At 36.4% G+C, this 16,883-nt stretch overlaps 1 protein-coding gene across 3 annotated transcripts in view; it reads right to left on the bottom strand.

The window, feature by feature from the left end:
* Nucleotides 1-16,883, bottom strand: part of tanc1b (tetratricopeptide repeat, ankyrin repeat and coiled-coil containing 1b) — a 198,813-nt gene that overhangs the window by 3,659 nt on the left and 178,271 nt on the right. The window contains exons 19-26 of one of the 3 annotated variants that reach the window (XM_052142050.1): nt 9,339-9,472; nt 9,120-9,243; nt 8,636-8,811; nt 5,509-5,641; nt 4,968-4,997; nt 4,759-4,850; nt 4,349-4,495; nt 662-762 (exon numbers count right to left, since the gene is read on the bottom strand). In XM_052142050.1, coding sequence (XP_051998010.1) covers nt 662-762; nt 4,349-4,495; nt 4,759-4,850; nt 4,968-4,997; nt 5,509-5,641; nt 8,636-8,811; nt 9,120-9,243; nt 9,339-9,472 — 937 coding nt within the window. Of the gene's footprint in view, nt 1-657; nt 763-4,348; nt 4,496-4,758; nt 4,851-4,967; nt 4,998-5,508; nt 5,642-8,635; nt 8,812-9,119; nt 9,244-9,338; nt 9,473-16,883 lie in introns of those variants that run through there. The other 2 variants (XM_052142051.1, XM_052142052.1) reach the window with 2 other exon arrangements.

Raw genomic sequence — 16,883 nt, 5'->3', positions numbered from 1 at the left:
AAAAAGCAGCAAATGTGTAAATGTTACAACCCTCTACGGACACTTTGGAGGTAAATGGTAGTTTTTATTCGCATTATTTAAAAGTACAAATATTTCATAATGTATGATTGTCCCTTTAAATACTTATAATTTACACATTTATTACACTTAATACAATTTGTTAAATTTTAGGTTTATATGTACTTGTACGCTTTACATTAATATGTCTAACAAGCACTAAATTAGTACCGTCTCTTTAAGAGAATGAGTTTACCGAGCTTCCGCTAGCAAGTGTTTACGGTTGAATGAGCGCAGCGCACATTAATTTTAAATCACACATTAAAACAACGAAGGTAAAAACAACTGTGTAACTTCTCTCTCATTATTTATATTTAACTACAACTGACTGTACAGAAAGGATATTAAAAGACATGAAATGATCTCATCTCTGGACACACAATACACAGAAAGAGCTAAAAGGAAACTTTTACGTGCATAATGTGTATGGAAATATTCTTTGTACAAGTTTCTAATGTGAAGTGCGCTGGAGACTTGACTCACAATTGATGTAAATAGAGTTTGTCATCAGTATGTTGCTTAACTAATAATGCAATGCTTAAAGAGACATAACTGTAAAATCCATAGGCAGTACACTGTGTGTTTGAACAGTCTATCCACTCACCTGCTGCTCCGTTTTGCTCTGGCTCTAGCATAGTACGCCTCATATGATTTGGGTTTGAGCTCCAGAGCCCTTGTGGCAAACTCCTCCGCCATGCCAAAGTCCTGTCAAAGAGAGAGCAAGCATAGAGTTTGCATCAGGTGGGGATGACGATCGTAAGGAACACGACAATTCTGGTTCAATTTTGAGGAAGAAAGAAATGACAATATTTGGAAAACTTACACTACCCTAAGACACCTGCTGTCAAATTGTGAGACTTCAATAGAACAGTAATAAATCAGGAATTACAAACAACATAGCTAACTTGATCCCTCATATATAAATACCATGAAAAGGTGCTATGAGAGAACTTCAGATCGCTTATATCCACATTGGTGTTAGAATGCATAATTCAGCTTTTAGTATTTTTATTTTGAACCGTTTCTCGTCTCCCAAACCTACGCACAGGTCCATAAACTGAGAATAAGTGATGCAATCATGAAGTCAGCCAGAGGTGCCACGTTTAGATTTACACCACTGGACAACTGAATAGTGGTAAATTGGTCCAAATAACAGGCGATTGAATTAGTGAACTCTTCTGCTGTTTATCATTGTATCATCAATCAAGGGAAATCAGCTCTGTATTGTGTCACTAGACCACTTCAAGACAGACTAATACTTCTAAAGCGCTTCAAATCAATTCGAGTCCTTTGAGTAATTTGTGTCTTTCTTGCCTTGCTGCGTGTGGCATTTACAGCAGTGAAAAGCACAATCTGATTCGGACTGCACCCGTCTATCTACCAGAGCGTCTCTAGATATTCAGCCCAGATTCTTTTATGGAGACTTTTAAACGTTTTAGAGGCACAAAGGTAAAGAAAATAAATTAACGTTGATTCTATTATTTATGGGTCATTAATAGATGAACAACAATTTATTAGAGCCCCTTAATCCATAATCCTTCTCAACATTTCTCAAAATGTATCTACGAAACCAAAAATAGTGGAAGAGAGGTTAATTTAGCCCCATACGGTACATGTCAAGTTAAATTAAATCACAAGATAACATGCAACCTGGCTGCTAATACACGGTATTAATGACAAACAGTTGCATTTTTACTTGGTCTATTAAACAAGAGTAAATATACAAAGTCAAACAGCTCTTCGTTATGGTAGTATGAGATTTGTTAAACTGTTAAGAGTTAAAGGACATAAGTATAAATATAATTTTTACAGTTTATTTTATTGCATAATGCCTCATTCTCATTCTCGTCTAGCAAACATTGTCTATAGTACTAAAATAAGTGTTAAACAAATGTCGTTCTGTTTGTACGGTTTCGTCAATGAAAACTAGTCCTAAAAACCTTGATTAATTGGATATGCGCTCATGTACCCGTTACTCGTAAAAATGGTCCAGTACCAAAAACTTGATACCATTTAACGTACAAATGTTCTTGTGTGAACATTCAGCACAGAAAAATAAAATCACGTTATGTACTAGTGTGATTATTAAACCACTGCGATGTAAATACATAAATATACAGTCTGCATGCGCTGCGCACTTCAAAGTGAACGTGTGAAGCCGGCTGCACATACACTGAAGACACTTCATCAAAAACATCTTTGTGATAGATGACAGACAGCAAAGCATGCATCAACAGCGTGCAGCACATACAGACTACATATTTAATTAAATCACATCCTATTGCGGTTTAATAATCACACTGGGTCATGTAGCGAGGTCAAGTTGTCATCAAAAATGTACAGGAAAACTCCTGTCCTTAACTAGGTTTTCCGTCAAAATAAAAGCTGCATTGAAATTGAAAAAAAAAAAAATGGATTATATCAGTACTGTATAATTATGTAATATTCACTGTTATAATAATGCTACTACCAATAGCAGGTATTGTATTTAAGCAATATCTCACCTGTAATAGCACATGATTTGGCAAAAATTACTCCAATGTTGTAGTTTGGATTGTGCTGTAAGGATCTCTCTCTCTCTCTCTCTCTATATATATATATTATTTATTTGTTCAATTTTATGAAATACTTTCATTTGCTAAAAGTTTTAATGATTTAATTGATTTAAACATCATTTTAATGATAAAAATTTGATTAAACTGTCAAATTCAGAAAAAACAAAATGGAAAACACTGAATTAGTAGAAAAGAAATAAAGAAAAGGGATTTCATAATAATCATTTTATTTATATAGCACCTTTTAGCGATTAAGCACAAAGTGCTTCACAAAACATAAAATCAAAAACACACTCATTAACCTCACGCGACCCCGCGTCCATGCAGCGCATAATTTAAATAATGTTCACAAGACTCTAGACGGTCATTTAAGGATTAAACTTAAGCCGCACCGAGTCACGTGACGCAACAGCATGCCACCGATTTGCCTCTGGTAAAAAACATTTTTTTTAATTTTTTTATTGAAACTTGTTTGGTTGTAAAGAGAGTCTCTAGTTTTGTTTGATATGCCGCTTTAACAAATCTGTTAATTTTTCGCGAGTCAGTGTGCTGATAAACATGTCCACATATGTGGAAACTGGAACCATATTTCCTCAAAAGTAGAAAACATGAACACATTTGTGGGTCATATTGCTTCATTTTAATATAGTTTTAATATTTTATTTAGCTATCACTGTACAATACGGTTCTATACATTAACATTAGTAAATGCATTCCTATATATTTACTGTGCATTATCACATTGAGTTCATCCAATAGCTGAAAAATTTTGCTTTCAGATGATTTATATCAAGTTCGGATAAAAATAAGGTGCATTTCAAACGGTTCTGAGACCAGTGCAGACAGACAGCACACTGAAGGTCAAGTCATTCACTAAATAGGCAGCAAGAGAGCATCCTATAGCTCTCTATGCAGTTAAGTGCATTCACTCCTAAAATCAAGTCATAAGTTCAGTTTCAGGCTGCAGATGATTTTTGAATCACTCAATATGTTTGACACACATGGGACAATGATAATCAGTACATAGATTCACAATTTATAATGTATCATTTTATTTTAACATGTTGATTGGATGATGCTGGACATTACTTTGAATAAGAATGAAGTACTCTTATTATGTGCTACTAGTTACAAATAAAAAGGGAAATGGACAATTCACACAGCAGTCACGCTCTGGTCTCAGGAGATTAAAAATAGGGCCCTTCATGTTGAGATGCTTCTGTTCAAGAGAAAGTACCTGCCCTTCACATTAGCAAAAGAATCCTTCTTGACAGACAGCCATTACATCTGGGGTTTTTTGATGATTTTTGACAATGTGAGAGATAAAAATGACTTTGTCTTTGGTTTTAGAAACTGTAACTCGAAAGTCTGCAGGTCAGCTTTCTTGTATTTTATAGAGAATATTTTTGTTAAATTAAAATTGTGTAATTTTTTTTCTGTCTGTTGAGGAACAGTTGCTGATACACGCTGTCCACAGATCATCAGTCTTACAGTACTGTATTTGAAAACGGCAACATTACAAAAAATACTATTAAAGGAATAAAGAGCTAGTTGCCTAGACCCTGATAAATGTGGGAATTAATTAATTTGTGATGTTTTCAACTTGTTGAGTTTTTTGTGAATAATATGCAGTCAAAAGTTGAAAAGAGCACAATGTACGTAAGAGGCATAGATAAATGTTTCTAGGAAAGTAAAGTGAGCATGTAGAAGGTGAGGCATTGATAGTCGTGTCTTACGTTGGTTTTCCTGCGACAGCGGGAGAGATTGAGGTACAAAGAGACTCGCAGCTCTTTAAAGGCCTTCAGCTCATCACCAAAACCCTCTCTGGGAAACTTCCTTAATGCGTACTGATACCGCTGAGCTGCTTCCTTCATCTTTCCCCTCTGAGAAGAGACAATGTGCACAAAAAGAAGCTCAATCACTCGGTCAAGCTACAAAAATCATTCTGACACCAAACTCAATCATTTAAATCTCTCTCACACACACACACACACACACACACACACACACACACACACACACACACACACACACACACACACACACACACACACACACACACACACACACACACACACAGACACACACACACACACACAGACAGGCACACACACAAATCACCTTGAACTTTATCCTTTGTACCTACCTTATAAAGCAGATTGCCTTCCTCCATGAGTTTCTGTAGGAGGATAATCAGGATATCTGGTTTGGATGTCGCCATCGCCCAGGCAGCGTTACCTTAAATACAGCGAGGGAAAAAGAGAGGTGGTCCCAGTTACGTCAAACTTATCTTTAAAAACAAAGCATAGAAAAGGTATGCGATTGTCGTGAAATAAAGTTACCTAAAGAGTGTACCTGTTCGATCATAAGGAGACGTTCTGTAGCCTTGTGAGGGTTTTAGTGAAAGCAGTTAAAAGAGAAAAGAGTAAAATAAAAACAGCACAGAAAAAGGCATGCAAAGAGAAAGTAAGAATACACCAAAACAAGATGAAGGTAAGAACATGGCGATATATTGAATATTCACAGTATATTCACAGTGATTTTGTTGGCAATGCAAAATAAAACAATGTGAATTATAATTTTTTTGTTGTTGAAGTGGGCAGAAGACACATTATGGAAAAGTGTGGAAAGATAGAGGGAACTGGATTAGGACATGACCCAAGCAAGATTCGAACCCGGGTCTCCATGTGTAACCTTCAGCACCACAGCTCCAAAAAGCACTTTTTATTTTGCCGTTACATTTCATGTCATTAGACTAGTTCTTTCTTGTTTTAATAATAATAAAAAAGAATATAAATGTATCAAATATCATCAAAAGGCAAAAAAATACAGAAATATGTTTTTTCCCCTTTTTTTTTGCGATATGGCCCAGTCCTAGTACAGATGCCAATCTCACCAAGTTTAGCTCCTTTCTTGAGTAAGGTCAAAACCACTGATGTGTTTCTGCAGCCGATGGCTCGATCCAGAGGTCTCATCCCACTGTAATCCACATGTTCAATCACGGCTCCCTTCTCAACCAGATAATGTACCTGCAAAAACAACACATTGCAACGCTTACAGCTACTATCAGACTAATTCATTTAAAGTGTTAGTTCACCCAAAAATGTAATTATCCCATCATTTACTCATCCTCAAGCCATCCTAGGTGTATATGACTTTCTTCTTTCAACCGAACACAATCGGAGTTATATAAAAAAATATCCTGCTCTTCTAAGCTTTATAATGGGAGTGAATGGTACCTTAGATTTTGAAGCCCAAAAAAGTGCATCCATCCATCAAAAAAGTAATCCATATGGCTCCAGGGGGTTAATAAAGGCCTTCTGAAGCGAAGCGATACGTTTTTGTAAGAAAATATCTACAATATAACTTTATAAACTATAATCACTGGCTTCCGGTAACGGCCGTTCACGCGTTCACAAGAGATTCGAGTTCTGCCGGTGACGAATTAGAAGACAACAACGAGGATTTTTAAAGTAAAATGTTGGAGGATTTCGATATAAGAGAAGAGGTGATTGAGTTTTTTGCCCAGCCCTATTTGTTTGAACCGGAGTACACTGAGCAGGAACTTTCGGGAGATAGAGGAGGCTGCAGCAGCGGCACAAACAAACAAATCTGGTAGACGGAGAGTACGGGAGACGTGGTGGTGCTCGTACAGGAAATGCCAACAGAGGCTGAAAGTGTTAGCTGCCATGAATGGACGATTGGAATGACCGGATAGACGCACGAATGCACCATTTTAAGACTAATACAAATCTACAGTATAGCTAAAACAACTCACTTCTTTTCGCCGATTTCCTTTGCTGTAAACAATGCAAAGATGTTGGACAGTCTCACTGGAGCTTATGCTATGCCTACATCCTACGCCAGAACTCGACTCTCTTGTGAATGCGCGGACAGCCGTTACAGGAAGCCAGTGATTATAGTTTATAAAGTTATAAATATGGATATTTTTCTTACAAAAACCCATAACTTCAGAAGGCCTTTATTAACCCCCTGGAGCCGTATGGATTACTTTTATGATGGATGGAAGTGCTTTTTTGGGCTTCAAAATCTAAGGTACCATTCACTCCCATTATAAAGCTTGGAAGAGCAAGGATATTTTTAATATAACTCTGATTGTGTTTTTCTGAATAATATCATTCTATATTATAAAAATATAATAGCCTTTATGTAGACTTAGAGATAATGTATGTGCATTACCCTTATGTCTTCAGTATTGGTTTCTATGCATGTTCCGGGTGAGTGCAAACATTTTTGACAGGAAGAGTAACTTACTGAATAACAAACAAACGTTTTGATGCTTTTAGTCCATATTTATTAGCTTTAAGGTTTAAGGTTTAAAGCTATATGCTAGTGTACTTCTAAACATTGACAAAATTCATTTTCAGAAGACATAAGCGTTATAAATCTGCAGTTTCTCTCTTCCGGCTAAACAGACCCAGAAAAATGTATGACTCCCAATTTCATTACTGCATTAATTTTATCCAATCAAATGCTTTCTATTTCTATCATGTCTTACCTTCTGCTCAGATAAAATGGTTAACAAATTTGATGTGTGTGGCAAATGTAATAAATGTGTAATTATGGCAAGTGTGAACCCCTGGATAGTCCAAAAAAGAATATTGTTATTTGACTTGTGGCTATGAAAATATCATGTTAGATATCAAGAATCCCCTTACATTGGGGTTCTGGGTAGCTCAGCGAGAAAAGATGCTGACCACCACCCCTGGAGTCGCAAGTTCGAATCCAGGGCGTGCTGAGTGACTCCAGCCAGGTCTCTTGAGTAAAAAAAATTGGCCCTGTGGCTAGGGAGTCACATGGGGTAACCTCTTCGTGGTAGCAATTAGGGGTTCTCGCTCTCAATGGGGCACATGGTAAGTTGTGCATGGATCGTGGAGAGTAGCATGAGCCACCACGAGGACCTAAGTAGTTGGAATTGGGCTTTCCAAATTGGGAGAAAAGGGGATAAAAAATAAAAATAAAGAATCCCCTTACATTCATATATTTGGCACTAGTCTGAGTACATTTGATGCGAAAGGGGTGAATGTTTTTTTCAAAGTCTGTTCATAGTGCTACATCTATTGTTGCCAGCTAGAGGCGCTATGACAGTTTCCCACCATAGCCACATTCATGTGATCAGCCGCCATTAACAAACATACAGCTCAATTTTGATCTAAATCACACAATGCAAACAGAAGATATGAGACACACTTCCTGTTTTCCATAATGTTTTATTACCTAGTATTCGTCATGGCAACACCGTTCGATAGATACAAAATCTGTTCACAATTTAGCATCATCAATGTCTTGGCATAATGTTGCCTAAATTTGATGATAGTCACATGAATCTTCTAGGAGGAGTATTTAAAAGTTCAGGGCCTGCAATTTTCAAAAAAATCCAAAATGGCAAACTTCCTGTTGGGCGGAGCTAATGACTGTAATTATGAAAGTTGTAAGGCTTGATGAGAACAATATATGTACTAAGTTTGGTGACTGTAGGTGAAAAAGAGGGTGCTACAGAGCGCCCCTTACACACCCACGTTGAACGTGGTAGTAGAGAGCCCACCAACATGCCCATGGGTGAACTTTTGCCCGGGCATAATGGCTGACAACTCTGATGTGTGTGCAAATGAGTTAAGCATGTTAAGTGCCGCAAAAGCACCCAACACTTTGAAAAGAAGAAGAATAATAATCCTTAGAAGAATAATAAGGCATCTGCACTTTCAGTGCTCTAGCCCCAACTAATTTACAAACAGTAGGTGACATTTCAAGCATTATTACTGTAATCTATTTTCTCTGCAAATATGTATGATATCATGCTTATAGGTCATTCGTACTGACAGGAAATAAAAATTACAGCAGTTATAGGAATTGCATTCATTTCCATTTAACTGTTTGCTACTGTATCTCAACTGAAATTAAAATAATGAATTCACTTCTGATCTACTGCATGAGCATCTCATATTACAAAAACACTTTTATAGAGGCTTGTCCTCATGGCATCATTACAAATATTCACTTACCATGTCTGCGTCTCCGTAGAAAGCAGCCAGGTCGAGCGGAGTGCGTCCATTCTTGTCCAAGTGGTCAATAACCGCACCCTTCTCCACCAAAAACTGAACAACATTCTTGTGTCCTTTCAAACAAGCCCAGCTGAGAGGAGTTAACCCCTCCTTATCCACCGACGTTAAAGAGGCACCTGAGAAATGCAGAAGATATTCATTTGAAGTAGTGAGACCTTATCGGAAACATGACACTTCAATCATGACTTGCAAAACCTTCTAAAATTGCTTTATGAAGCATTCATTGAGAGTCGAGAGCCAGTTCTTATACATATATATTGACTTCTATCGTGATGTACTCATTGGTTGCACGCAACAATAAACGTGCAGCTTGACCGGTGTGGTCCGATTCATAAACGAATGACTTATGAGCGAATTCTTTTAAATGACTCGGCACGCGGCCTGACTGTCTCACTTTCTCAGAAGATGTGAGAACTTCGCTCACCTTTAGATAACAGGAAGTCAGCGGTGCTCAGATGCCCTTCACATGCGGCAACCATCAACAGTGTGCGTCCTTGTTTGTCACTTACATTCACATCTGAACCATGCTGCAACAGCAGATCTGCAATCTGAGACAGAATTTCTACATTAACACTTGGACTGAGCTGCAACTATTGTTTGTGGTTGTTTGTGCAAGTTGCTCAGGTGTTTTGGAGCATCTTACCTGCCAGTGTCCCTGTCGCACTGCGCAGTAGAGCGCACATGCTCCTCGTCTGTTCACCTGCTGAACCTGCACCCCCTGCTCTAACAGGAAGCTGCACACTTCCAACTTCCCCCGTCCTGCCGCCGCTGTCAGAGCTGAGGAAAGAGAAGTACACATGCATTCTTTTGTTATCACACAATATTAAACACATTTGTTTTACTAAATCGTAAGCAAATATATGCTCTTAAATATGTTTTTTGATGATATATTTTCTCTACCTATCAAGAGCTTTGCATGTGCGATTTCATAAAAACACCACTCAAGATTACAATCAAATAATGGATGCAGAATGCTGCTCTCGCTACAAATGCATTGTTTAAACATTCTGAGGAGTCGAAGAAATGTAACACCTTAACCGGGGTGTTTGTGTAAGTTGCTAAGGTGTTTTGGAGCATCAAATTTGTTGCCATTTTAACTAAGATGTGTCACAAAATGGAATGGACCGTTTTTACAGATTTAGTCCTTATTTAGCTGCAAAAACTAGAAAATTTATATTTTTTTTTTATATCTTTTCAATGACAGGGTAATATAACAAAGAATTATGTTATACATTTACAGTAGTCTACATCTCTCTCTCTCTCTCTCTCTCTCTCATATATATATATATATATTTTATTTTATTTGTGGAAACAACTATATAATGGTGTATTTTATCTTTAACTGTTGGAGCAAATGGGGATGCAAAATGTTTGCTCTCTTCGCTTGGTTAAAAATCATTTAAAGCCGCTGTCTGTTAATTAAGATCTGATGGATAAACTCGTGCCTCGATTGAACTTATTTAACATCGTGCCGTTAATTTATGAAAAAATTTGAAACCTTTTAAAAATCTAATTTAAAACACACATCCAGTCCCTAGAAATTAGGGGTCCAATTTCGATATACCACAAACCAATAAAATGACGACCCATATTGTGGCATAACTAGATGTTTCGAAAATTGCAACACTGTGTTCATAAATTAAATGAACTGTAAAACATCACAATCTCTATATCGCTTGATTTACCACAACTGCACATTTTTCTACACTGTTTACAGGGTTCATACAAGGTCCTTGAAGTGCTTAAATTTAGCTTTTAGAAATGTAATAACTGGAAAACCTTGAAAGTCGCCTTGATTTGATAAAAAGTGCTTGAAATTAAACGTATTGTTTCCTCCGTGTAATGTGTGTGTCCATCACAGATGAGGCAACTCCACTTTCATTGAATAATGTGTCTTAATATCCTTTTTGTTTTATACAGTCAGATAAAAAAGTAAAAAGAAATATGAAATTTTATCTCGCAGCATGGATGAGCTAAAGAAACAGAGATTCCCGTTGATGTTCGCTGAACTGGAACACTGTGAGCCGCTCATTGAACTCTTAAAGTGACAGTAACATTTTTTGTGTGTTTTTTTATACAAATGAATGTAAACTGAATGTTTTTACTTGTATATTGTACACATTATTTCAAACAGTGAATGCTCATATCATTATTATATATACAATTTCATGATATAAAATTAATTATAGTTTTATTCCTTGTTCTGCACCTGATCAGCCTGATTTTGTGATATTTTCCTATAGAGAAAGGTCATATTATTTAAACTGAGCATTTATATTATATATTAAAGAACTTTATTTTGAGAAATTTTAATGTGCATTTTGCTCAAACATAATTTTTTTAAATAAACAATTTAAGTGTTCTTACATCGATTCGAGATAATATTGAATTGTGAACCTCATATCTTATATTGAACTGAATCGTGAGATAAACATATCGTCTGATCCCTACTATGTAATGTTTGTGTTCAATTTGGTTTCATAAAAGTTTGAAAAACATTTACAGCACTTTATTTAAAAAAATGATTTAATGTCATATGGTGTTACCATCAAGTAAAAGGTATTTTGCACCTTGAATACCCGAGAGTGTACACAAATTAATCATTAATTAAAGTTTTCAAACATATTTAAAAAAAATAAAATTCATATTAAACATTTGATTGTAAACAATATCCAAACATTTTCTCATGGTTACTCCAATTGACGTAAACAATAATTTTTTGTCATTTTACACAAATGACAAAATATTGGATATATTTTTTTGAATATTTTTTTTTAAAATGACCTACAGTCATGAGGGGTCCATCTCTACATGTTGGTTACACCACCTGACTTTGATTTGATGGACAAAAGTTTTTCAAATAATAATTTAAAACAAAATTTAATTGCTTATTTTGTTGTAAAGACATACGATTATTCTGGACAGTGCTTGCCATATTTCCTTTCTTTCTTTTTTAATTTTTTTTTAAGAATTTAATATTTAAAAAATTTGGTTTTACCATTTCCAGATGGTTACACCACATGAAGTTTTTGACTAAAATATCAAAATGACTATGAATTCAGTAATTAAAAACATGTTTATCGTAGAAGTCACTGATTTGTGTAAATTGCATTTGAAATTTGATGACATCACTAATTACAGCTGAATCGCTCCCTCATAAAGAATGGACTCATTCTAGAAGCGTCTCTCTGGACTGAACATTCAGAGGAGGACAGTGTAGGGTCTGCCGAAGTCGTCAAGGACAGCGGGATGGATGGTCACAGTGACAAATACAGCTCTCTGCTGTTTCACCTGAGCAAGATTAAAAGATCAGACCTCTCTACACATACACTGCTTGAGTGACAGCATCCATTTGGAGACGACGCCTGTGCCATTAGGAGAATGTCTTCAAGAATCAAAACATCCATCTGAAGAAGGACAGCACTCACTACTCTTGTGCCTTCCCAAGAGACAGAATCTGCAGACATTTCTGCACTGATTTTGGTGGAAAATCTGCAAATGGATTTAAAGGATGTGTAAAGCGTGTAATTACTGTGCCACTAGCATCACGAAATGGAAATGCAAGAATAATAAAGCATTGATTGGGCAAAACAGACAGCCCTTCTCCAATCTTACAAATTTGGTTGAGCGAATGAGTGTTTACATGCTCAATTGTACACTGATTATGCTTCATAACTCAACAATATACAGTACAAGGACATGTAAACACCTTATAACGTGTTCTTTCAACAGGTAAACATCATAACACACCTAGATTCATAGCCCATAATGGCAATTTCACTCTGCATATAAAACACATTTACAAAAATTTGCCCGGCTGGCTCAAGGAGCGCATGTCTGTTTACGTTTTGACCACAGCAGGAAGAGTAAGTTAATCTGGACTGTGGATGTTTACTGAATAAGGTGCCGGTTTTTGCACTGAAATACCACATGCAGTAGTGCAACTGTTAAGTGAATTCGCACAAGAGTCTTGTCATTTCAGATCAAATTTGCATTTGTTGCAACAGCAGACCTCCATTCAAATCACCAACAATCCCAGCATCATCACCCAGGGCTCAGTTTGGATAAGAATACATTAAACGTGTGTATATCAAAATGTTCATATTAAGCAATATCACACAAGCAAGAGCATAAGTGCGTTATGGCCCTACATCAGCACTGCTGTGAATGTAGATGCCAGTTAAGCTACAATTATTCTAATAAATGGTCTTCTGCCTAGACAGTGAGCTTTTGCAGTTTTGTGGGGAGATTTCTGTGTGTTTGCTTCATGACTAAATTAATGTAATTCAATAACTCAAAGTAAAATTCAAAAGCACTAAGCAATCAGTGGAATAAAATCGGCCATACATTTCAATGCACAAAGGCCATTCAGTGAGACTGCATTTTCAACAGTTCACAATGTAGAAATACAATTATGTAACAAGAAAACAAATGCCCAACAAACAGCCAAAGTTTACTGAGAAAAAAAAAGGAGAAAACATTTTATCCTCAAAGCTTTCTATAATGCATCAGCTGAGTCCAGATAAAACCAGAGCGCTTGAGAGTGATAACACGAGAGAGAGAGAGAGAGAGAGAGAGACATTTGGAGGTCTTGGCAGAGGTTTGCAGATCAGTTGAAAGGCTGCTAATGAGTCTGACCTACATCTGAGCTCTATTTGTTAGCTGGACCGCACAGGTCCAGTCACAGAGATTTGTTCAAGGTCTTGAAGGTGAAGTGGGCAATTTTTGAAATGTTAAAATACTTTCTCCTTTCCCAGCTTAGAGGAACATTCTGGGATCCGTTCAAGTTAAGTTTAATCGATAGCAATTGACAGAATTTAAGCTCACCTTTTATTAAAAAAACAAAAATGGAGGTTACAGTGAGTATGTTTACATGGACACCAAAAAGCCATGTATTGCAAGACCATGGCTTATTGAAAAACGTGTTTGTGTATACATATATTGTATAAGTGACATACTCTTAACTTGTGTATACATGCGGCATTGTGAGAAAGCAGCGTTCTCCCTGCGACACTTGTGTAAACACGGCAGCTGAGAAAGACTGCTATTTTTGGTAGCTTCGCTTTATTTACATATATTCCACAGTTGTTTCTGTGTTTGTTTCCTTACAATTATATTGCGACCTGCAGCGGAATTGCACCGCAATAGTGGGGCTTTCTCTCTTATGTGAAACACCGGTATTCCCCCAGTGATCAAGCGTATATATATATATATATATATATATATATATATACACACACGGATGTAAGGGACAGTCGATAATTTCAACTGGTGTTTATAAATGAGTACAGTTTATTGTGTATGTGCTTTCCCTATCCTCTGATAATACTCCAAGATTTACCTCTGTAGAAAATACACAAATATTATTTGAGGATAATGACCTATAAAGCCTAATATATCAAATATGATTAAAAAATAAAAATAAAATAAAAAACACGTGCTGGGTTACCTTATAAGAATATTATTAAAGTGTGGTTCATTCCTTTAAGTGGATAGTTCACCCCAAAATTTTAATCTGTCATCATTTAATCAAACTTATGCTCTTCCAAACGTGTCACCCCCCCCCATCCCACCACCCACCCCACCCACCCGTGGAACACCAGAGAAAATTTAAAGCAGAATGTTAGGCTAAGTCACCATTCACTTTTATTGCATCTTTTCCAATACTATGACAGTAATGGAAACTGAAGCAGTCATTCTGTCTAACAAAATTTATTTTACATAGATATGAGCGCAATGTAAATTGATTTATTACGTTTTTTGTCTGTTTTAATTCAGTGTGGTTCATTTAAATATGGCTTAATGGTCTATTTGTGTTATTTAAAAAAACATATATAAATAAGAAAAAAAACTAAATGTGTTGATGTACTTCAAACCTAAAGAAACCATGTGTTTGCGTGCCTTCCAGTGAATGTGGTTATTTGAGGTGAATGGCTGCCTGAGGAAACTGCTGTGCTGGTTTAACGCTTTTATTAGTTAAACATCTGTTCAGTATTGCTCTGTCCTCTCACTGCAAATGTAAATATCACTGTTGTAGAGTTTAAACCTCCCCCTGTAGTCTGTTTACTCTCAAACACACAGATAGAAATGAAGCTGAAATATGAGTAGGCAAAATAAATATATATTTTGTGGAATTATGTAGAATATCAAGTGGAATTAAATGTTCACTGTGCTATGAAAACATACTGTAACGTTCAGAACTCTAAACTTCCAACTCAGGGAAAAAAGGAATATTATTGGAACTAAAGTGCGAAAATGCTCTGAATTTTCTAACATCAAACACGCATATTTAAAGGGATAGTTCACCCCAAAATGAAAAATTCAGTCATTGTTTACTCACCCCTGTGTTGTTCTAACACTATATGACTTTCTTTCTGTTTCTGAACACATAGAGACAAATTGTGAGTAAATGTTGTGCTCAGTGATGTCATACAATGGCAGTTTATGGTGACACCTCTTCAAGCTTCAAAAGGACACAAAAGTATCATTCAGAAGTCTAAAAAATTAACTTCATGAACACACACAGGAGATCAACGGTCAGTGAATATTTTTACTAAATAACACATTCGATTTCAGTTTGTTTCCCATCAAATCTTATCATATGCTTTAATAACAATCATGAGTCCCATGAATAATTAATTAGACTTCTGAATGATACTTTTGTGTTCTTTTGAAGCTTGAAGAGGTGGTCACCATAAACTGCCATTGTATGACATCACTGAGTGAGCACACTTTTTTTTTTTTCACAATTTCTCCCTTTGAGTTCAGAAAAAGAAAGTCATATAGTGTTAGAACAACACAGGTGTGGGTGAGTAAACAATGACTGAATTTGTAATCTTTGTGAAAGACGCATGAATCAAGCCACGTATAAGATTATCTTGGAAGAAAACTGGCTTCCTTCTGCTCTGACAATGTTTCCCAACTCTGAGGATTGTTTTTTCAAGCAGGACAATGCTCCATGCCACACAGTCAGATCAATCAATGCGTGGATAGAGGACCGCCCAATCTCCAGACCTGAAACTTGTTGAAAACGTCTGGAATGTGATCAAGAGAAAGATGGATGTTCACAAGCCATCAAATAAAGCTGAGCTGCTTGAATTATTGCACCAGGAGTGGCATAGAGTCACCCAACAGCAATGTGAAAGACTGGCAGAGAGCATGGCAAGACCCATGAAAGCTGTGATTGAAAATCAGGGATATTCCACCAAATATTGATTTCTGAACTCTTCCTAAAGTAAAACATTTGTGTTGTGGTGTTTCAAAATGAATCACGGCATCTTTTCTGTTATTTTGACCAGTTGACATTTTCAGCACAGATTGTTGTTGTCAGCCTTGAAGACGCCATTAAAATAGAATTTTAAAAACAAAAACGGCCTGTTTAATTCTAATGGTGCGTTCACATACAACGCGAAGAAAGGTTTCACCTCGCATAGCTCGTTCGAGTTTGAACGCTGGATTATAAATTTGTGTTTAAACTCACATTCGTGTGAGTAACGCGAACCCGCGAGTATTCCCCATTCTCTTCCGGATAAGGAGAGGAGGAGGGGCTTCTACGACTTGGTCCATAGTAAAGTACAACCAGTAGCTGGAATCAAGTAGACGCGCATATTTTTCAGAACTTACCAGGTAGTCCAACTTCCTCGCTCACTTTCCTTCAAGCCATGTCTTTTTTTCGGACAATCTCAATACTGATAGGCTTTCACGACAACGCGTCAAGCAAATTTCTCGCTCGAATACGCGGATGAAGCGATTTTGTGTGTTCGTAGTCACGTCATTTGCGCCTATTCACATCGACTTTGTATGTAACTGCACCGCGTGAAACGCTCGCTTCGTGTTGAATGTGAACACACCATTAGGGTCAGAGAGAGAGTGGAAATGGTGTAAAAAATTAGGACTGTTTTAGTGCAAACCACTTTACTTCCATTATAAATGAACCAATGGAATTAAAAATAAATAAATATATAATATATATATATATATTATATGACCATTTTAAGAACTTGAAATTACTTTAAAAAAAAAGATAAAACATTTTATTACTTCAAGGTCTTGTATGTATCTCGGCTATAACTTATCTCTCCTACAGTTGAATTCATTGTGTTTTTGAAGTATACAAACACACACTGATTTGGTTTTTACATTTTATCCTCTTTGAAAGTGTCAATCAGTGGCAATTCACAATCTCTTT

The sequence above is a fragment of the Xyrauchen texanus genome, chromosome 14 (genome assembly GCF_025860055.1).
Source record: "Xyrauchen texanus isolate HMW12.3.18 chromosome 14, RBS_HiC_50CHRs, whole genome shotgun sequence".
In the NCBI taxonomy this organism is placed as follows: Eukaryota; Metazoa; Chordata; class Actinopteri; order Cypriniformes; family Catostomidae; genus Xyrauchen; species Xyrauchen texanus.
The sequence above is the reverse complement of the archived record's forward strand: the minus strand, read 5'-3'. Positions and strand labels throughout refer to the sequence as shown.